The sequence below is a fragment of the Myotis myotis genome, unplaced genomic scaffold (assembly GCF_014108235.1).
Source record: "Myotis myotis isolate mMyoMyo1 unplaced genomic scaffold, mMyoMyo1.p scaffold_m19_p_5, whole genome shotgun sequence".
NCBI classification, from domain to species: Eukaryota; Metazoa; Chordata; class Mammalia; order Chiroptera; family Vespertilionidae; genus Myotis; species Myotis myotis.
The window spans coordinates 98,066,024-98,089,368 of record NW_023416357.1 but is presented as its reverse complement, the minus strand read 5'-3'; the positions used below and the strand labels follow the sequence as shown (position 1 = coordinate 98,089,368).

The window sequence follows — 23,345 nt, the reverse complement described above, 5'->3', positions numbered from 1 at the left end:
GAGAGAGAGAGAGAGAGAGAGAGAGAGAGAGAGAGAGAGAGAGAGAGAGAGAGAGAGAGAGAGAGAGAGAGAGAGAATACATTTCTGGTGTGTTTTCCTGAGGTGTGTGTTCCCCATTCAGACCAAAGCTATAGATGAACAGATCTTCTTCCATAGGTAGGCAGGAAGTGCTCATGAGATTTTGAGCCCATAGTCCCTTTAGCTGGGCTCAAGGAAGATAAGTAGTTACCTGGTTTCAAGGCAATTAGTAGTGACTGTTATTGGCCCTGTGCATTAATGACTTCAACATCCAGGCTCTTTGTTCAACTCTTTGTATGCATTTTTCATAGTCACAGATTGCATGTATATGTACACACACACACACACACACACACACTGTTATACTGAGCAATGGATGGAGGTCTAAAAAGGTAATAAATGGCAAAACTGCCTTCTGTTGTGTGTTTGTTTACTCCTCCATTAAGCCCCCCTACCCCCCGCCTGGACTGTGTTGGTATTGTAAGAAGATAATGATAAGTACAGCAGGAAGCAGACTTACGAGTAGTTAGGATCATCACCAGCTTCTGAGTAGAACATTCTGGGTTCAAGTGCCAGAGCCAGCGTGTGTCAGTTCCGATCTTGGGCAGATGACCTGAACTCTCCAAGTGTTTCTGAAAATGGGGTAATTATTGTGCCTGCCTCATGGAATTAAGTGGAATTAAGTAAAGTTATATATATATTTAATATAATAAATACTTATGCATAATATAATATTACATGCATTATATATAATATACATAATATATTATTATATACTAGGGTCCCTCACCCTGGCCTGCACCCTCTCGCAATCAAGGACCCCTCGGGATGGCGGAGGCCCAGTGCAGTTTCCGCCAGATCCCCGCAGGCCAGGCTGAGGACCCCACCAGTGCACAAATCCATGCACCAGGTCTCTAATATGCATATAAGATCATTGGTTAATCTCTTCCCGCCCTACCCACTTTCCCCTTCCCTCTGAGATTCATCAGTTTGCTCTATGTTTCCATGCCTGTGCATTGAGTGTCTGCCCCCTGGTGGTCAGTGCACTTCATAGCTACTGGTCGAATAGTTGTACGGTCACTTAGGCTTTCTCTCTCAGTCCGGGACACCTCGCTCCTTACTGCCCACCTGCTCGATGCTCCTTACTATTCAGCTAGCTATTCCTTAGCGCTGCCACAGAAGCAGGAGAGGCTGCTGCCAGCACCGCTGCGCTCACCAGCCATGAGCCCAGCTTCTGGCAGAATGACCTGGTCCCCTTGCCCTGATCAGTGCGCATCATAGCGACCGGTCGTTCTGGTCGTCCCACAGTAAGGGTCGTGTAGGCTTTTGTTATATAGGTTAGAGGCCCAGCGCGCACAAAATTGTGTGTGGTTAGGGTCCCTAGGCCTAGCCTGGCCTCCGTCACTGGCCTCTGCCGCCCTGCGACACTACGTGAAGCTCCCCGCCCTGGGATGCTCCGCGATATTTGCAGCCCCTCAACTGCTCCGTGAGGCTCCCCCCGCCCCACCCCCCCACCTCTGCAAGGCTCCTCCAGACCTGCCATGCTCTGCAAAATTCCCTCTGCCCTGCGACTGCTCCATGAAACTCCCCCCACCCCGCCCCTTGACTTCTCTGCAGAGCTTGCTGCTGCCCCTCAAGCTCACTGCTGGATGCTCTGCGAAACTCCCCCCGCCCCTCCACTGTTCCATGAGGCTCCCCCACCCCGTGACTGCTCCTCGAAACTAGCTGCCGCCTGGTGACTGCTCCCCTAAGCTTGCTGCCACCCCATGAAGCAGCCCGCCACTGCTGCTCAACAGCCCCCAGTCCCGCCCGCCACCACCCCCCACCCATGTTGAGTGGCTGGGGGGCCAGGGGGAGGAGGGGACCAGACCTAGAGGTGCTCCATGCACTTCATGGTGACTGGTCGTCTGTTAGGTCATGATGGCGCCTGACTCTTTACATATTAAGGATTATATGTGACAATACACATAATGTAATAGCATGCATAAGATTATATATAATATGTATAATCACTAATAATGGCTTTTTAGGAGAATGTTAGCTATTGTTACTACCCTGTCCTTCGAGGAGCTGAGAAGCTCATGGAAGAGACAGGGACACAGAACATGCACTGGGACTACAGGTCCTAAGAAAACAGATGCGGGATGGGGAGCATGGTCCCTGGAAGAGCAGTCAGTTGCGATGGGTAGAGCAAAGAGGAAGGACGGTGAGCTTTGGGAGGCAGGTGATTTGGTGAGCAGAGAAGGGTGATTCAGGTTGAAGGAACACAGGGAGCCAAGCTCCTGGACATAAGAAATGTATATGAACCAATGGGTTCAGAGGGAGTACAGGGTCTGGGGAGGAATGTCGCAGACTATGAGTCCCGGAAAGTAAGTAGGATTGGCCACTGTAATTTAAATAAATCCAAGTCATCTCATGAGTTTGTCAAGTCAAAATTATTTCCACGTAATTATGGTACCAAAAAGGAGGTTTATTTTTACTTTAAGTATTTACATATCTTACCCAGCATAAACTATTTTAATGCACGTGACAAATCAAGCATACATTTAGGCCAATATCTACTTCATTTGAACAGAAAATGACAAAAATTTTACAAAGTGACTAATCCTTGCCTGTCAGTGTTGCTCAGTGGTTGGACATCGACCTATGAACCAGGAGGTCAAGGTTCAATTCCCAGTCAGAGCTCATGCCAGGGTTGTGGATTCGATCCCCAGTGTGGGGCATGCTGGAGGCAGCCAATCAATGATTCTCTCTCATCACTGATGTTTCTATCTTTCTTCCTCTTCATTCCTCTCTGAAATCAATAAAAAACATATTTTTAAAAAAATGTATAGGCATAAAAAGTCACTAACCTTTAATTAATATTCCAGGAATCAGACAGATTTCTGTTATATTTGATCATCTGAAACTCACAGATATTGAAGTCATAAAACACACACACACACACACACACACACACACACACACACACACACACACACAACATTTATGTTTAAGAGACCGAACCGCTAAAGCAGTCCCAGGTAGCTGGTAGTTAATCAAGAACCGAATGGAATGAAAGACAGCAGGCAGTACAGCTGACTGTGAAGGTGGGCGCTAGGAGAGCCTTGAAATCACCCCTGCATCTCTTGGAGCACATGCCAGTCTGCAGTGGTTCTCAGGAGGGTGGGGCCCTCCAAGGGAGTCAGAAGCCAGGAGGTGGTCTTGCACTGAGTTGCAATAGCAAATTCAACCTTCCATGTTTTAACAAGCAAAGACAGTGAAATACATTTCACAGAGATTGCACCCAGAATGGTTAAAATGACGAATTTTCTGTATTTAAAGGGATCAGCCTTCATAATTTGTAATAGTCAACAGTTACTTTCTTCCTTCAATCCAGAACAGTATGGATAATTGAGATATTTAAAACATCCTGAGGGGTAGCCTATGTTTCTGGAGCTTGCTCTCAACACAATGTAACTGTCCTATAGACCAAAGGACCTGCCAATGGGAAAGATATGATATCCTCCCTTTGTGTGTGTGTGCGTTCATTAGTTTGTTTGTTTTTTTGTTATTTTTATTTGTTTTTTTTAAGAGTCAATGTTTTATTATGATATATTGGTTTTGGATGTGCATGTTAGTGGTTAGACAATCAAAGGGATATTCTTAAGTTTCATATTGATACTGGTTATTCAATGGGTTCAAAGCTGCCTGTCACTACTTTAGCGAAATTAAGCCGAGACTGGGTTGAATCATATATGAGCATTTATTCCAATAAAGCCAGCAGTATGGAAGGGCAGCAGGTCATCCTGAAAATTCTGCCCTGCCTTTTTTCTCCCAGCTGGCTGATTACTAGGGGAGAGGGAAGAAAGCCATGTGCAGCTGGGAGCGCACCAGGGAAAGGGTTGGGGCGGGTTTGCAGTCTGGCCTCCAGGAGCTTTAAGTCCCATAACAAGGTGGCTCACCTTCTATGATGTTACAAATAGCTCAGCCTGTTCCTGGGACTGGAGAATGGTCAGGGTTCCTGAGGCAAACTCCTGGGGAGGGGCGTGGGGGTCAGTGTCCAGGCATAGCCACCAAATCAATGTGTGTCCTGTCCTCGGTGCTTCTCAAAATGTATTTTCTTTTCTGAGTAATGGACCCATCTAGGCTCCAAGGCCTCTTATCTTATGCCGCTGTTTCATCCTCAAGTTTCCTAAAGTCTCTAAGAAAACCTCGTATCTATAGTTATTAAGGTGGATAATCATTCAACAACTCCGGTTCTATTCTTATTACATGCCTTTCCCCTATCAGCATTGTGGATCAAAACCAAATGACAGCCCTGGTCATTGTGGTTCAATTGGTTCAGTATCATCTCATGCACCAAGAGGTCACTGGTTCGATTCCCTGTCAGGGCTTATGCCTGGGTTGTAGGTCCAATCCCCAGTAGAGATTGTGCAGGAGGCAGTGTATCCATGTTACACTCTCACCTCTCACATCAATGTTTCTCTCCCTCTCCCTTTCTCACTCTGTAAAGAAATCAATGAAAACATATTACAAAAAACAAAACAAAACAAACAAAAAGAAATGGCAGGTTCTGCAAGTAAACATGGCCTTTGGGAAAGAGAGAGAAGAGCAGAATCATGTCATCATCCGAAGGATTGATTGATACGAGCATTTCACAGAAAGGGCTACTAGTAAATTATAGGGCATGGAAAGAACATCATTCATTTTCCATTCCTATTTTACTTTTCTGAAAAAGCCTAACTGGTTATTTATCTGATGATTCTTTAGTGCACTGTTGCGTATCAGATGTTCAGGGTCCAAGCATTTAGATTTAAACGCTTATTATAATAGAAAATAAACATTTACTCCTTATGTATTAACTCTTAGTCCTACGTTGTCAAACTTAGAAATATGCACTAGAAGGTAAATCAAGAAAATGATTATGTGTTCTTTGCTGAATGAAGAGATTGACACAAAGACTGAATTACAGTAGTTTTCCTTTAATAGGAGTTTGTGTAACATTTAGCTCTCCGATAGCAGATATTCTACCCATAGCATCGTCCTCTTCCTATACCCATTCTAGTGTCGAAAGTCGACGGAAACAAGGAGACATCCATGACTATCGCAAGTTCATGATAATTTCGTTTGAGCAAAGGTGGGAGTTGGGGCAACCATTCTGGCCAGGCAGATTACTTAAGGCTGTAGATAATAGATGTGTATTCCTGAAACAAAGAGGTGATTACTTAATCCTGTGCAAAGGGCTACTATCCATTTTCTCCCAGAAAGCAAAATGCCAAACCAAGATCTCAGGGGCAGAAAATCTTGCTTCCCAAGAAACTGTGGTTGATGAGATGGCCACCAGCCACAGGGAACTGCAAATATCATTTCCCACCCAACAGTCAGCAAAAGCTTCGTCAATAACTTAGAGCCCTTTCTTGGAAACTGCCAGGTTCTCTCTGTAAGTGCAACAGGTCACATAAGAATGCTGTGTGGGGGGTTTTCACAGTTTTCTGGGCTCTGTTGAAGGTCTGCTGTGATGTGCCTTCTCTAGTTGACATACATCTTGCCTTGACCACTGGATGCCTTTGGACTATCTCCTTCCTAAGAGGAAATTAAACATTCAGTGGAGTGGTTTTGCGTAGCCCTTGTGTGAGGGTCCTTGCAGGAGTGGTGGGTGCTGAGACAGACCCTCGATCAGCAGCAGTTCCCAGGAGACCTGTCCTTTTAGAAATTGCATCTTTGGCTGCCTCTAGGGGACCACCGAATGGACTGCAACGGCTGTGACCTGGAGGAACATGGCAGTGTTTGGAGGCATAATGCATTGAGAGGGAAGAAGAACAGCCACAATAAAACCATACAGTGCACAGAAGAATACATAATCCATATATTTATAAATATAATAAAATTTAAAAATTCCAACTGTAATAGCAGCATTCTGACCCCTGCCCATGTGACCGCACTTTATGCACCGGGTCTCATGGATCTGAGACCAGCCTGATGGCATCAGGGAGCAATTAACCCGTTTTCTCAAAGACCGAAGCTGAGGCACAGAGAAGTCACCTTGGAAAGCCAGGTAGCGTTAGGTGGCAGAGCCAGGATTTGAAACCAGGGAGACCCATTCCTGAGGTTTCTCACATATTATACTTTTAATGGATCTGACCCAAAAAAGGTATAATTCTGATTCATTCACATTGGATAGCCATTGTGTTGACTGCTGTCAGTTTTTTTACTTGATAATCGAAGGCAGTGATGGTGAACCTTTTGAGCTCAGCGTGTTAGCATTTTGAAAAACCCTAACTTAACTTTGGTGCCGTGTCACATATAGAAATTTTTTGATATTTGCAACCACAGTAAAACAAAGACTTATATTTTTGATATTTATTTTATATATTTAAATGCCATTTAACAAAGAAAAATCAACCAAAAAAATGAGTTAGTGTGTCACCTCTGACACGCGTTTCATAGGTTCAATATCACTGATCTAAGGGGAAAGAGACCACTGCCTCTAACTCAATAGTCAGGTATTGCACGTTTTAACAAATCTTGGGGCACACTGGTTGAAAGTCACAGCTGTATACAGACAGTGTGGAGGCAGATACATTTAGGGTATATCAGCTATAGGAGACCTGGGGGAACATATGTGGCCCTGTAGAAAGGAACAAAAATAGGAGATACAAATTCCAGGTGTGACTTGGCCCTCGGTTGACCTTGAACCAGATTAAGTTCTCTGGGCTTCATATCAAACCAGTCCATTCCCTGCTTTAGCTCCCTCTTGGGGTCCTTTTAAGGCAAAGAGGCATTAATAACAACACAACAGCAAGCAGAAACCCAAAGGAGGCCACAGGCAGGAATAGAATCCCATTGGTGGCCATGCTATTCAAATAGGAGGCCAGTTTCCTTTCAGAAGGGCCCTGATTGGCCACTAAGTTACTGCTGACGGGTGGGTGCCCCGCCTTCCTAAGCCCTCTCTCCTGATCTTCAGTTGCTTAACTGGAGTGTGCTGAACTTCAATTTGATAATTGCATCCTCAAATCCCTTAATGAAGGTGCCTATCAAAGTATAAATAATTACCCAGTAATTTCATATTTGCAAACTCCTTCCTGACTGTTTATGCTTCATCTTGGTTCAAATGGGAGGTTCGGGGGCCCACCTCAACCTTGTCTCAGTCAGGGAAATTTCAGAGCCCAGAGGCAGGTATCTTAATTCAGTTCCCCACCCAGGTAGTCCGGGTTTGCCATCCCTGCCTCCCAGCACCGGACCTCTGTCCTCTCCTCCTGCTATTTATAAATTCAAGGGAGGGCTGCCTTTTTGCTTGGGGGCAGGCGATGCAGACATCTATCCTCATCAGAAGTTCTGCCCCAGGAACTTCAGGTCCAACGCCAGCCTCTGTGAAGGGCACAGGGATCACCGTGAGGCTGGCTTGCTTTCTCCCACACCTGCCTCCTCCCTAATCTATTTGCTTGGTATTGTATTTACTTTAGCTCATGGGGCACACAGTACTGGCCTGTTAGGCTTCTTTCTTCACCTGGTTCCTATTGTTTCAATATTCTCAAGAGCCCATCAAAGGAAGTGCTGGGATCATCTGGGAGGTAAAAGCCAGAAGCCAAAAACCAACCAACCAACCAACCAACCTAAGATTCAGGAGCCTCTTTGTGGGTGCCTCTCAGAGTACAGCGTGGAGAGGGTGTGCGGATGCTGAGGTACAGAGTGGAGGGGTGTATGGATGCGGGGGTACAGTGTGGAGAGGGTGTGTGGATGTGGGGGTACAGCGTGGCGAGGGTGTACAGATGCTGAGGTACAGCGTGGAAGGGTGTGTGGATGCGGGGGTATAGCGTGGAGCGTTATGCGGATGCGGGGGTACAGCGTGTAGAGGGTGTGCAGATGCGGGGTTACAGAGTGGAGGGGTGTGCAGATGCAGGGGTACAGCGTGGAGGTATGTGCAGATGCAGGGGTATAGCATGGAGGGGGTATGCAGATGCAGGGGGTACAGAGTGGTGAGGGTGTGCAGATGTGGGGGTACAGCGTGGAGAGGGTGTGCAGATGCGGGGGTACAGCGTGGAGGGGGTATGCAGATGCGGGGGTACAGAGTGGAGGGGTATGCAGATGCGGGGGTACAGAGTGGAGGGGTGTGCAGATGCGGGGGTACAGAGTGGAGGGGTGTGCAGATGCGGGGGTACAGCGTGGAGGGGTGTGCAGATGCGGGGGTACAGCGTGGAGCGGTGTGCAGATGCGGGGGTACAGCGTGGAGGGGGTATGCAGATGCGGGGGTACAGAGTGGAGGTGTGTGCAGATGCGGGGGTACAGAGTGGAGGGGTGTGCAGATGCGGGGGTACAGAGTGGAGGGGTGTGCAGATGCGGGGGTACAGCGTGTAGAGGGTGTGCAGATGCGGGGGTACAGCGTGGAGGGGTGTGCAGATGCGGGGGTACAGCGTGGAGGGGTGTGCGGATGCGGGGGTACAGCGTGGAGGGGTGTGCGGATGCGGGGGTACAGCGTGGAGGGGGTGTGCGGATGCGGGGGTACAGAGTGGAGGGGTGTGCGGATGCGGGGGTACAGAGTGGAGGGGTGTGCGGATGCGGGGGTACAGCGTGGAGGGGAGTGCAGATGCGGGGGTACAGAGTGGAGGGGAGTGCGGATGCGGGGGTACAGCGTGGAGGGGAGTGCGGATGCGGGGGTGAGCTAAATGAAAAGGGGAGCCGCAGGGGCCAAGCTGGGCTAGCTGTGGTGTTTATCCCCACACTGTGTTTAGCACCATGGCTTGTAGGGAGGGTTTGCAGCTGACAGCTCCTCCACCAGCATTATTCTTAAAAGCTGCACTGAAATTACTCACCTCATGTAAAAACAAGTGCGATTTACATCTAATATGGGTAATTACTTTTACAGTTAATTAAAAGCGCTCTCATTACACTCCCGCTGTGATGCCTATGCATAGCTCTTATTTGCAAACAGACCCTTGGTTTGAGTTCACCTCCTGACACCAGGCTCCTACCTGAGGGGCACCGCCTTCCTCCATATCACATTTAACTGTGCGAGCCAGCAGCCCTGGGTTGCCTGGGCTCCTGCCAGCTCACTCTGTCCCCTGAGAACCAAACTGAAAAAAAAAAAAGGAAAAAAAAAAAAAAGAATGAAAGAAGGTGAAGGCATTTGCCAAAGAACATATAAGCATAACCCATAGACAAAAAATTTAGGATGAAGACAACAAAATAATTCCTGGGGTGGTGTTATCCTCAGAGAAAGAAGGCCGACTTCTTAGATGAATGCCCTGCTCTCTGTGTGTGCACAAAAGCTGGATGTGGGAATTGTTGTGTGCTCTTTCTGGCTGCACAAACATCTCTTGCTACCTCCTCCCAAATGAAATACTCCTATTCCTCCTTAAAGCCCCTCCAAATACTTATAAAGTCAGCAACTTTGCATTCTGACCTAGCCAGCTAAGCCAGATCTGGCTCTCTTGGTTGAATGGATTTTTGTTGAGATTGTAGTTTACTTACGTTTTTTTGGCCATTTGTATGATTTTAGGTGAACTAGGCTTAAATTCTTGGTCTTCTTCATGTTTTCATGGAAACCTCAGTGTTTCCAGAATAATACCCTATGCCTTGAAACGGGGATCTCTATCAGAATGAAACTTCTTTAACACATACTAATAAAATGCCTCCTCGAATTATCACATTTCTGGTAAGTAATTAAGGCTTATTAATTAAAACACATCGTCATTTGAGACTTAAATTCTGAAGGAGCAGAAAGACTGTGGTATTTCACCAAGTTTACAGACCCAGGGAATTGGATGTTCTGGTCTATCGCCTGGAGCTTTTGATGTTTTGAGAAGTTATTTGCTTCCATCTGCTGGCCATTTGTGGTCTTGCAGGAACCGAACAACTGAATGGAGACCTGTTAAGCGGGTAAAGTAAGTCAGTGCACAGGATTTAGACTATTCTTCATATATTCAAGCGGCCTTAGTGGAACCTTGGTGTTTTTAGTTGAGGGAACGGGCTGAAGAATTCATCCAAACGACATACATGACTTCAAATTTGGAAAAATGATGGTTACAAGTCAATACAGTGATTCAGTGTTTTGTTTTTGAGTCAAAATCATTATCCTTAATTAAGGCATTTAAATTTAGACCAATGATTTAAGTGTTCAGATTCAAGGATAATATGTGGTGTGTAGGAAAACATAACATACATAGCAGGTAGACCAGATGGATTCCAATCCCTCTCATGCCGTTAGCTGTCCAGGCCAATTCCCTAGCCTCTCTGACTCTCAGTTCCCTCATCTACAAAATGGAAGCATTGGGCCAAATAATCATTATGACTTATGTTTACTTTTTTAAAGTCTGAGTATTTTTTTGTGGAGAGCAGCTACAGCATTGGGACAGGATCAAGCCTTGGGACTAATGAGAGGGCACGGTCCTCTCGTGACAAAGCCACGTTCCCAGCTTGGAGGGCAAAGCCCTCCCAGCACAATTATACCCAAAGGCTGTAGTTGTAAGCTTGACCTATGGTCCCAACCTGTGGTCCCAGGTGGCTGAGTGATATAGGCTGCTGGAGGTGCAGCAAGTGCTGCCAAAACAAAGCTTGATAGAGTTCAGGTGCATGTATTTGAGTAAATTCGAAACCCTCAAGAACATTGTAAACATCTTGACTATGCCCTTACTTTGCCTCCTGGAATCTGGCTATAAAATAAAGACTTGGCGTGCAGGCGGTGGCACTTTCTCTCCATCCAAAAGCAGTGTCCCATCTAGCCCCAGCTTTATTCTCTTGTCTGTCGGCTTTAATCCTTCACCGTCCCTCTCAGGTTCACCCCTGGCCGTGCTGAGTGCAGCACATTTATTAAGGTGAAAATAAAAAGAATTCAGGTTGCAGTAAATCACTGTATTCCAAGTCCAAGAATTTAAACTGATATTGGTTGGGTTCTTTTACATTAGAAGTAATTGTTTTCCTTAGAACAATAGGAAACTTAAGTCCAAACTATCATGGAAACTAACATTGAAAAGGAAACCAATTACAATGGAAGGGGAGCAGAATTTGCCACCCCAAACATGCATATTTGGCATAAGGATTGTTTGGGGGTGATTATTTTTAAGGAACAGCAGACTCAGGACGAGCTCTGAAAACAGAGTAGAAGTTGTCCTCTTTTAAGAGAACTTTATATTTATAAGGGAAACCTACACTTGTAAGGGTGTCTCCCTTTGTCCTAGGGAAAGAAGGATGATACATGTCCAGAAACTTTCACTAATGGAGATAATGACTTAAATCTGCACAACAGCCATGCCCTTGATTATTCTGCTTTTACAGATAACCTCCCAGACCCCCTCTACCCCCCAACATCTTTTGTCTTTAGCTGGGGATGGTAATTAAGGTGGTGGCTTGGACCATTCCCTGTGGGGAGTTACTGAGTTTTCCTGGGTCTCTCTTTGCATACAGGAGGTATACATGTCAGTAAAGTTCTGTTTGTTGTTCTCCTGTTAACCTGTCTTTTATTATGGGAGGGGCCTTCAGCCAAGAACCTAGAAGGGTGGAGGCAAAATTAGTTTTCCTCTTCTCTATAATTTTGATTCCAAATGTGAAATGTGCTCCTGCATTAGTTTTGGAGTGTGATGTCGAAATGTACTTTGTTGTAATGCTATAACCCATCTTGCCATAGCGTTTATTTCCCTTTGAAAAGGAAGAGGGAAACGCTCGGGTTTCTTCCCCAGCAGAAGGGCAGTTGATCATAAGCCTGATCAGCCTTGTCAGGTGAACCCTAGGCTGTGTCTCCCAGGCCCCCAGAGGTGACTTAAGCTGCAAGTGTTTCCTAGGAATCACTCGGGGACTTTCTGAGCATCCCAGGCCAGGAGAACAGTGCTGTGCCAAGATGCAGGATCCTTACTCAACTCCCACTCAGATGCAAGCACCCATTGCCCCACCAGGACTGACCCCCGAAGTCATTCACCAGTTCCCGGGTCTGTCTTCTGCAAACACAGGGCCCCAGAGCTCAACCCAAGGCTGCCCTGGGGTCTCTTGTTAAAGTGTTTTCCTTCTCCCTAGGGCAGTGGTCGGCAAACTCATTAGTCAACAGAGCCAAATATCAACGGTACTTCTCCAAAATAGACTTGCCCAGGCCGAAAACCAACTTCTGCACATGGGCCACGAAGTTTCAATCACACTGCACTTGCGCCCGCACATGGTATTTTGTGGAAGAGCCACACTCAAGGGGTCAAAGAGCCGCATGTGGCTCTCAAGCCGCAGTTTGATGACCACGGCCCTAGGGCATGGATTACATGAGTGGTCCTAGGGTTATGCATTCCTTTTCTCAGGGATAAGTATCAAACCAAGGAGGTTTGCATTGGAAGCTCCTGGAGGCCTCCATTAGTTCCCTGTGGTGTCTGAAACACCTGCCACAAGTGTAGTGGCTCAGAACAACAGGGATCTATCCTCTTGCAGTCTGCAAGGCAGAAGCCGGGAACCAAGGTGTCAGCAGGTGTACTTCTGCCAGAGCCTCTGGGAGAGGAGGGTCCTTCCTGTCTCTTCCAGCTCCTGGTAGCTCCGGACTCCTTGGCTTGTGGCCACATCGCTCCAGTCCCTGACTGTCATCATATGGCCGTCTTTTCTCCCTGTCTCTTAAGAGGACACTTGGATCGCCCAGGATGACCTCATCTCAAGATCCGTCATCACATCTGCAAAGACCTATTTCCAAATGAGGTCACCTGCGCAGGTTTCAGGGGAGAGGACCTGGGCATACCTTTCCCGGCGTTGGGGGGGCTTAGGGAGGTGGTTCCTATTTAATCCACCACAGGCTCCTACCTTCTGAATCCTCCGAGGCCTCGCGCATATCAGCAGCAGAGGTTTCTCTCCACCTGTTCACGGGGACCATTGAGCCAGGATCCAGGCTGTTGGTGGCCCTACACAGTGGGCATACATAACCCTGACCTACAGAAATTTTTAGAAACAACCCACACTCAAAGTGCAGAAGAAAACCTCTCTCAGGGGAGAGAACGGACAGCCAGCACTTTGATGACTGGAAACCAGAAGAACACAGGAACCGGAGAGAAAAGGTTAAAAACAGAACATTTTTAAGTCTCATTACTCCATGGGAAGCAGGTCTCGCAAAGATGCCTGGAGGATGCCAGGGAGGCAGCTAACATTGGTCAATGACTTGCCATATGCCAAGGTCTTTGCCTCACGTGAGGACACATGAGGCAATGGTTATTATCATCCTTTTACAGATGGGGACACTGAGGCACCGTCTCACCACAAGCATGGTGGGGCCCTGTGATGGGAACCCAATCCTGAGGGGAAGCCCATGGGTTGCCGGTGATTGAGTCACTGTTGGGGTGTCGGGCTGCGGAAAGGAGAACCCTGGCTTGTAGGGAAATTGATTGCTTGGCTATAAGTGCATGGCTCCACGTTCCTACTTAGCGCATAAATAGCTGCGCTGTCCTCCCAGCGAAGTCTTCCGTGGGACTAAGGCACTTAGGCAGCCACTCCGGTTCGGACAAGGTCAGGCCGGAGCCCATCTGGCAACACCAGCTCTGCTCGGAGCGATTCAAACAATAATTTGTTCCCGCCAAAGAGGCATTTTTCCAATTTGAGTCCAACATTGTTCTGAAGCTCTGAAGCGAGTGCCGTCCCCCGGGGCACCTCCTGCATAGATCTGCAGCGGATGGCAAACCAACAATATCATCTAAATAAAAAAATCCAGCCTGGGCTTAGTAAATTGATCATGACAAGAAGAAATCAAATAATCTTAGGGAGGTGGCAAGAGCACTGCTGCAGCCAGATGGCTTTCTTCCGAGCCTGTGGGTCCTCAGTGGCAGATTAGAAACAAAACCTGCCTCTGGGTTACTGCCTTGGTTAGGAAGTTAACACCTGCCACTTCTGTGTAGGTGAATCAGAATCGGATATGGATCTCTCTCTCCGCAACTTTAACACATTTTCACTGGAGGAAAGAGTGGAAACACACACACCAAAGCCGCAGGGAGCTACTCTTTCTTACCTTGTTTCTTTAAAGCACCATTTAGGTTTAAACATAATCTATGTTTTTCATTACTCCCATACCGAGATAAACTCTGCTTTCTCTTTAGGTTCTTAGAGCATGAATTCCAAAGAGGGTTCTTAGAGTAAGGGGTATTTGCTGACTCAATGTCCAGGGTCAGTCGGAGACCTTGGTGGTGAACACAGGAGTGTGAGTGAGAAAACAGTGGCCTAGGACTGTGCCTTGCAGATCATGGGAACCTTGTCTGAATCTACTCCGGCTGCCATGGCAACATACTACAGACTGAATAGCTTCAGCAACAGAAATGTATTTTCTTATAGTTCTGGAGGCTGGAAGTTGGAGTCAGGGTGCCCACAGGGCTGGGTTCGGTGAGGAACCTCTTCCTGGCTTGCAGATGACTGCCTTCTGTCTGTGTCCTGCATGGCAGTTCCTCCCTGTGTGCCTGCAAAAAGAGGGAGTGAGCAATCTCTGAGTCCTCTCTTCTTATAAGGGCACTAATCATATCAGATTAGGGCCCCACCATTATCACCTCATTTAACCTTGTTTTCTTAGAGACCCTTCTCCAAAATATAGCCATCCTGGGGGTTAGGGCTCAGTTGGTTGAAGCATCATCCTGTGCACCAAAAGGTTGCAGGTTTAATTCCTGGTCAGGGCACCACCTAGGTTGTGGGTTTGATCCCCAGTCCAGGCACATAGGGGAGGCCACCAATCAACGTTTGTCGCTCACGTCAATGTTTCTCTCTCTTTCTCTATATCTTCCTCCTTTTCTCTTTAAAAATCAATTTAAAAAATATCCTTTGAGTGCAAATTAAATGTATATATATATAAAGTTTGTAGATGGATTTTGGTGATGGTTGCACAACAATGCTTAATGCTGCTGAACTGAACACTGAAAAACAGTTAAAATAGTAAATGTTATGTGTATTTTATTAACCTTTTAAAAACAGTAATTCTGAGTGGTTCCTCACTGATCTTGCCTCCCACTGCTTCCCTACCTTGCTTCCCCCCAATCAGTGGCCTCCCTCCTCTGACTTGACCTTGTCCAATGCATTTCCCCCAAGATGCTCCTCCCCAACTGGCCCCATGCTCATTCCACACCTTTCTTCAAGCCTTTACTCAGTTGCTGCTTCTCTTTAAAATTATAATTTTTATTCTCCTCTTCTCAGCATTTCCCTTCCTCATCTCCCTCTTTATTTTCCTCCATAGTACACACCCTCTTCTAAAATAGCAATTCTGCATTCACATTTCTTTTTATTGTATGTCTTGTCTAACAGAAAGTCAGTAGCACCAGGGCAGGCTCTTCATGTGTTTTGAATGTTACCGAGTCTTCCCTGCCTAGAGTAAGGCCTGGCAAGTCAGAGGTACTGAATGCATATCTTTTGAATGAGTAAAGGAATATCACAGTTGCTTGTGTGTGTGTATCTGCCATTCTTTCTAACTTGTGAGTTTCTTGAAGGTAGAAACCATGTGTTGTTTTTGTTTTTTTTCCACCATTACATTTAGGAGCAACAAGGAAAAATGCATAGAAAAGTAGGTATGCAGTAAAAATGGATGGATAGATGGATGAATAATGGAGGGATTGATGATGGATGGATGAGTGGATGGATGGACAGAGGAAGGGATAGATGGATGAATGGGTGGATGATGGATAGATGAATGGATGGATGAGTGGATGGTGGATAGATGGATGGATGGGTGGATGATGGATGATCGCAGGATAATGGGTGGATGGGTGATGGATGGATCGATGGATGGACGGATGGATAGATGGTGCATAGATGGATGGATGGAAAGATAAAAAATAGACAATGTTTGTTTTGTGCTAAAGGGAGGATGATGTGACTATTCTAAATCTGGAATGGGAGGGAGACATTATGTCTGATTGAGGGCAGTCCGCTGATGTGAACAAAGGTGTCTGGGGAGCATATTATTATATGAACCATCAGCTTCCCTTTGTTGTGGCCTCTGATCCATAGCTTTTGCCTTTACCCACATCTGCATGTGATAAAGCTTAGTTATGACGTCCATATGTCTCTAATGCAAACACCAAGGCATATACTTCTGAAAAGCGCTATAAAGAGCAATGGCTCGAGAAGCACTGCCAGGAGGGTGAGCTCTTTATTATTTTAAAGGGCATTTCAACGACGCTGCTGAGTGTTCCCTGGCCACAGGTCTGACTCCTGTTCTCTCTCTCTCCTCTCAGGATATCAAAGCAGACTGCAATACCTGTGCGGAAATAGAGGACAGAAAGGTAAGTCGATATTTTTCATTGTCTTGGTTTCAAACAAAACAAGAACGTGGTGACCTAACGCAGTGTCTAAGGCCTGCCTTGCTGGATGGTGGCTTGCAGAGGCGATATGCGTGCTGGCTTTAGACTCGTCAAGACAGTCATGCTTCAAAGGGCTCATTGTTCTCTTCCTTGCTCTGCGTTATTTCTGATGACTTTGGTGAAGAGTGCGTAATGCAATTTATTTTAAAAATTGGTGCTGATTTTAGTGGAATATGGTTGATGATTATAATGTCCCATAGTGCATGTTATTAAACAATATTAAATAGAATATGTAGGATGTATAATACAGTCTTGGGGTTTTCTGGGTGTGTCCTTATATTTGAAATACGCAGTTCGGGTGGAGAGAGTTGGCCTCCATTTCCATCCTGACGCAATAAGGGAGCGGCAGCATCTATTTCCATGAGATGTTTGGGCAGCAAGAGGAGGACATTTCCTGCACACTTAGTGCCCCCCCATTGATCTTCTGCATTTGGTGTGTATCCCCTCAGGCAAAGGCCCTGTTAGATCTGGCTCCTCATTTTTAATATGCTCACGCTCTCTTTTTATTGACAAGAGTTTGCAGAAGTTTCTGTCCAGAGTGCACCCAAACAGATAAAATTTTACCTGTAATGCCTTGAATCCAAAGAGGTCAAATAAGGGAATTGAGGCTACATATCTCTTGGCTACATACCAGACATCATTCCACAATTTGGAAAGATGTTTCTGTCTGCAACTGTACCATTGTTGTCCAATGCCATCACTATTTCCAGCAGAGGTTTTCAGCCCTGATTTTGTGAAAGCTCCGTCGGCTGCTGATGGGTAAGGTGGTGGAAAATGTCTCAGCACAAAATTTTGCTTTTCAATAAAAGGAGATTGCCATACATTACTTAAGGAGTGTAACACTATGGTAACTTAAATTCCCTCTGCGTGATTTTCTCTGAGTCGGGGTTGGGTGTTGCTCTGGTTGGCAGGCAAAGGTGTTTCCATTCAGGTTTGCATTCATCACACGTTTCCTTGCTGGTTGCTCACATGTGCGTGCTTTGTGAGTGGGACAAACTGCCACTGGGGCTGACCACATGACCACAGGATTTTCACCTGTTCCCACCAGCCCTGCCCTTGGTGACCTGCCCCAGACACTCGCTTATGGCAAGCTGAACACAGGTTCTGCCCTGCTTCCAAGTTCAGGATGTTTCTGCTTCCCTTGGGCTTTTATGGAATTCACAAACACGTGTGTGCCCAATAGTTTTTTTTTTTTTTTAACTTTCATTGCCAGTCATTTTTGAAAGATGCCAGGAGAACTGATGCTGTTAAAACAACATCAGTCCCATCACCAACAAGATAAATGAGCAACTCAGACAAGCTCCGGGCAGTGACAGCTGGCCACAGAGCTCCATCGTGCCTCCCGGCTGCCTTCGGCCCCTGTGTCAGGATGGGAGTGACGCCTCAGCCCATGGCTGCTCTGTGGTGCTTACTTGGGGGAATCATATTGACAATTCTGTACAGGCTTCAGCTGTTTTCCAAAAAAGGGTAACGCATACATACAAGCACACGCGTGCGTTTTTCTGCTTTGTCATGAACTGGTGGGTTAAAATAAGGCTCGTTTCTAGATCATTCTTCTGCCCCTACCTGTTTTGACTGAGCGGATAGAGTGTCAGCCTGCAGATTGAAGGGTCCCGGGTTCAATTCTGGTCAAGGGCATATGCCCGGGTTGCAGGTTCCTAGTGGAGGGAGTGCTGGAGGCAGCCAATCAATGATTCTCTCTCATCATTGATGTTTCTATGGCTCTCTCCCTCTCCCTTCCTCTCTGAAATCAATAAAAAATATGTATAAAAATCATTCTTCTATTGTTTCCTGAACTTGATCTCATAGGACAAATGACACAGAAATTAGCCCAACCTTTGGCTGCAGTTGGTGGTGATGACTCTTAGAGATACAACTACCTTAATACTTGGTCTGTTTTTACTGTCTTACACCCTGAGGACTTCGTCTTCCTTCTGTTCCACAGAACTTTGCTTTCCGTCTAGATTCTTTTCTGATTTATTTATTTCTGTGATGTGTACATGTGGCTATTGCTTCTCTGGGTCTCCCCATGTGGGTGGGAGTGGGCCTGAGGTGTTGGAGGTAGTCTATCTATGAAGGTCCTGTCCCTTAATGAGTGTCAGGATGCAAAATCTAATCACCTAAGAGGGCAATGCCCTCCCCACACCCCGCAGCAGAGGGATGCCAGCCCTCCCCTCGTGCATGATGTGATGGCAGTGATGGCAGCCCTAGCAGCTGCAGTGACGTCACCCCGTACTCCGCCGCCCTGACGTATAATTATGAAATTTGCAGGAGTGGTGACGCTCGCTCCTGCATGTGTGTGTCCCTCTCCATGTAATCCGGATGCTTCTGGCAAAATCAGTGATTTGATAAAGTGGAATTGAAGTGACAAGCGATGACAGAGGTGCCAAAATAATAAGTCAGCCTGCGGCTGCAGAGGCTGCCCGTGGCCTGCGGGTTTTACGGAGCGAGCGCTGAGAGCGCTGAAGGAGCACGTGTTTCTCCAAAGCCTCCTTCGCTGGGACGCTGATCATGGGTCTCCAGGGCTGCAGGGCTTCCCAAGAGGAACTTCCTTTTACCTTTTAAACTTTATTTTCTTGTTTCTTTCACCTTCCCTTCCTTCTGGTCTCCCCCTGGATGTACCTGTGTGCTCACAGTTATTCTTTGTATGAGTAACTGTTGAGTTCCTTCTTGATAAAAGGACTTTGGGGAACACAAGGTCTCTAGTTTTCTCTGGAGTCTAACACGTTCTCTCCAGCGGCCCCTCCAGTGTCACACCTGATCCCATTGGGTGGGCTGCTCACCTGGAGATGAACCACTTTCCCCTTGAATCCTAGACCAGATGTAACGATCTGGGACAGACAGTGAACTTCAGGAGTCGAAGAAAGCTCTCGTCGCGGAATAAGAAAATCGCTCTTCTTGGTTGGCGCAGGCTGGGCTCTATCTGAGACAGTGGACGGGATGAGAGATGTTTCTTTTCCCTCCTGTTTCCCTGTTTCTCTTTCTCCTGCTCCTATTTTCTGTTGGCAGACAGAACGCTAATGATCGTTTGGAGAACTTTGCCTGGTTGTTTGTGAAGAAATGCACTGCGCACATTGGAATGTGGTTTTGTTTTGTTTCTCTTTTGCTCCTGAGAACACCAATTAGCAGACCCCTGAGAATGGACCTGCATTTGGATGGCTTCCCGGCCATTTCTGGAAACGCCCTGGAGGTGTCCCAGGGAGACCTGAGAGGCTGGCCCGTGTGCACCCTGACGTGGCAAGCAGAGGCACAGGTGGCTCCCTCCCACAGGGGAGTGCCACGGAGTTCATGCGGGCTTCGCAAAGGCGACCCCATCACTCAGCGCAGCTCTACGGCCCTGCACAACTGCACGCGCCTGACATTTACAGTACCTGTGTTGCTGGTGGGGAACTGAGGCATTTAAATTCGTTTTTATTTGTGGTGTAAAATGCTCCTGAATTCAATGCTATTATGAAGACTGCGATTCGGGTGATGAGAGGAGAGGCTGATGGATCAGTCAGGGGGAGAATCTGTCAGGAGGAGATGAGCGCCCATTTGTCAAAGGCGGTAAACACAGACAGGCTTCCGCTCCTCGCTTACTGACTGGGCTGGTGCGGCTAAGCTATTCCAGAGCCGCAGTGAAATTGCACATATGGGTTCTGAATGGTTTGCCACGTGATGGCGACTCTCAGATTGGGTCTGATTGAACAGGATGCTGACCGGGAGGTAGACCCTGTGGGTAACACAGAAAGTTCTGCACTTTTCCTCTTGCAACATTCCCTCTAGCTCAGCCATGGCATGCACCTGCAGATACTTAGAACAGCTGTGCGTGGAGGCACCACACCACCTCACTACACAGGGGAGGTTAAGTGACTTGCCTGAGATCACTCAGGTTGTGTCATAGGTCAGGATGTGGATTCTGAGATGTTTCCTTTCAGAAGCTATGCTCTTAGCTCGAATGCCTTACACATACATGCACATAGATGCACATACATGTACACATATGTACACATGACAATGATTAAATTTGTAGGATATGAGAATTGCCCTTTCTGATGGAAGAATTTGCACCTAGGCTGGTCTCTCCACCCATTGCCAAGTAAAGAATCTGCTTTTCAATTAGGGACAACCTTCCAGCCCCTGATGTCCTGGCTCTGGCTGGCTTGCTGTAGATTCACCACAGCATCGCCCATCCCAGACCCTCTGCTGAGCCCCTGGCACCTGCCTGAGGGGTGGCCACTGGCTCTGGTCTTGAGGAGGGGAGATAGTGGCTTCAGGGCACAGTTCTGGCTTCAGTTTCCCAAAGACCTGGTCCGGTTCCTAGCCTGTGAGTTTCCAGCAGGGTGTCCTACAAGAGTTGGAAATTCCATGCTCAAAGCAAAGGAGTCAGCAGATGCAGTAGTTAAAGCCACAGGCGGCAGCCAGGACTTCCTGGGCTTTTGTCCTGCTTCCCCTGCTCAGCAGCTCTGTGGCCTGGGCAGCTTTCTTCCCTCGCCTCAGTCTCCACTTGCCTGTCTGTGACTTGGAGATAATAAAATCCGCTTGGAAAGTTGATTTGAGGAATTGAGAAGATAACACTGCAAAACAGTCCATGTAATGCCTGCCACAAAATAACTCAGCCAACAATAGCTACTTTTGTTTTTGTTTCTGCTAATGGTCATAATGACAGGCATTCCATGTCATTTATAAGTAAATTCCTTTAATAAGCAAATGTCCTGGGGGTTCCGAGAAATAGACATGCGATGAGACCTAGGAGATCTCTGGAATAGTTTAGAGAGAGAGAGATGCTTGGCCAAAGTCAGGAATCAACACCCACCTGTCTGCCAGGCTCAGGCAGACATCACACATTAGTCGAGAGAGACGGAGGCAGCTGCATGGTGATGTGACGTGGCTGGGACAGGTGAGGACTCCAGAGAAATGGCCCCACCTGCAGGGCAGCTGTACAGCTGCCTGTTGCCACGTGGAATGTAGGTGCAGTGTAGCCATTTTCTGAGCCAATCTGAACATCTGGATTTTAATGTAAAACCACTGATATTTAAAACACTGTGCAAACCAAACCCAACATGTGTGCAGAAGTGGGTTGATAGGCTCTCAGGCCTGGTGGCTCGATGGATTAGGAGAAGCTCTCTTGGGCCTGATTCCAGGGCCTGTGTGTATGGAAGGAAGGCCCTCCTAGCAGAGGGAACAGCATGGGCAGGTGCAGGGAGATGCGGCCCCAACGGTTAAGGCAGATGAGAGTCCAGTGTGCGTATTCCAGTGGCTCTGGAGAGATAGAAGGTGTGAAGGGGAGTGTTTGCCATGCCAGTGGGTTGGGGCTTTGCATCCATCTCCTCTCCCAGTGTAAGTTCAGGTCCTTACTGGGTGGGGCCATACCTGTATGGAACCAAGGAGATGAAACTGTGTTACTAATGCAGCCAAAGAGAGAGTCTTGAGGAAGACAGACTGGGGACATAGCATGGAGGTAAGGGCACAGCATAGAGGTGGGGGCATAGCATGGAGGTGGGGACACAGCATGGGGGTGGGGGCAGAGCTTGGAGGTGGGGTAGAGGCTGGCTTGGTGGAGTGCAGGAGTGAAGATGAAGGTTTTGGCTACAAGGTGAAGTCAACCAGGACTCTGAGAAATAGTGGGGCCGGATTGCCAGCCAGGCATCCCCTTTGCACAGATGGGTGGCAGAGGAGGACCGTGGTTTCCTGCAGGCCAGCATTGCCCATGAAGGAAGTGCCTTCAGGTGGCTCATGGACGTGGCATCAAACCACTTAGTGACAAGCTGAAGTCATTTTCTCATCAATTGTTATCAACAGTTGGGATTATATCAAGGAGAAATAATTTGGGATTTTGTTCATTTAACAAACCAAAATGTATCAAACATATGCTAATGTACCTTTTAACCAAGAGACCCAGAACTTTGACAGACAATTCCGCTCTGTCAGTATAACTTATTATCATCGTTTTTGTTTTGATTAGGGTTCTATTCTATGAATGACAAGGATACTGCTCTTTCCATTGACTCCAATAACTATTTCCTTTTAAAAAAAACCCACTTCATATTTATTTGTATAATTTTCACACATCCATCAAGAACAAAAGAACTGAGTTCATGAAATGAAAGTTTGATATAGAAAACAATTGTTTACATGGATTGCAAATAACTAGAGGTTAAGAAACACTGTTTTCTAATGGTGGGTTTGCCATCGAAAGAGAGACTTGGGTTTGCATTTGGGAAGTTTCAAACTCTACTCATCTGCAAGGGGGACTGGAAGGAGTCAGGGTGGATGGATTTGGGGCCTGGGCTAGACTGCAGACAAGAGGGCATGAGCCGGACCTGGAGCTGCACAGGAGGTGCAGAGGAAGGCCTGGGCTTGCGAGGGGGTGGATCAGTACTACCCATGTGGTCTGGCAACTCTTCCGTGGGTCACGGGCAGCTCCACCCAGGAACATGTCAGACACTGCTCAGTTTAAGGGTCTGTGTATGACTGATGCCATGAGTAGACAAGTTGATGAGTTGATAAACAGCTTGGACAATAAATTAATCTCCTGGATTGTAGAGGCTTGGATGCCAGTGAAGTTGAAAAGAGTTGGTTTCCTATTAGCACTGCTCTCTTGCTGTGGGGATGGGAGTGGATTAGTCCTTTGGGCTCTGACAGGCAGAACAGACACGAAGGAAGAGGCATGATCCATGCTCAGAGGGGCTCTCCCAGGGATGGGGTGTGTTCTTGGATCAGTATCTCATTAAAGATCAAAATGAGATCTTCAAGTCAGACAGGGGCAAAGCCTGCAGTGAGCACATTGGTGAGCTTCACAGAATTCACCTGGGGATCAGGTTTCTTTTTTGCTCCAAATGTCCTTTGTTTGTGGCCAATTATATGTGTGCATTAAATGGGAAAATGCTCCGAGATTCCCCAAAGCTGTGGAAATGAAAATGAAAGCATCCCCGAGGAATGATATTTGGAGGGGGAAGCAAGGAGACCCGCTTGGGCCTGGTACAGAGATGGACATCTGAAGAAGGAGGCACGGCATTGTTTGTGAACTGAATAGAGCTGTGTGGCTTGAGAGGAGGCTGGGAAGCAGACGAGGGCCACATCATC

The 23,345-nt window shown here is 47.0% G+C and overlaps 1 protein-coding gene across 5 annotated transcripts in view; it reads left to right on the top strand.

Moving 5' to 3' along the window:
* Positions 1–23,345, top strand: part of RBFOX1 (RNA binding fox-1 homolog 1) — a 2,058,026-nt gene that overhangs the window by 1,125,932 nt on the left and 908,749 nt on the right. For all 5 annotated transcript variants that reach the window (XM_036309606.1, XM_036309603.1, XM_036309602.1 and 2 more), the window contains one exon: positions 16,155–16,202. In XM_036309606.1, coding sequence (XP_036165499.1) covers positions 16,155–16,202 — 48 coding nt within the window. The remainder of the gene's footprint in view (positions 1–16,154; positions 16,203–23,345) is intronic.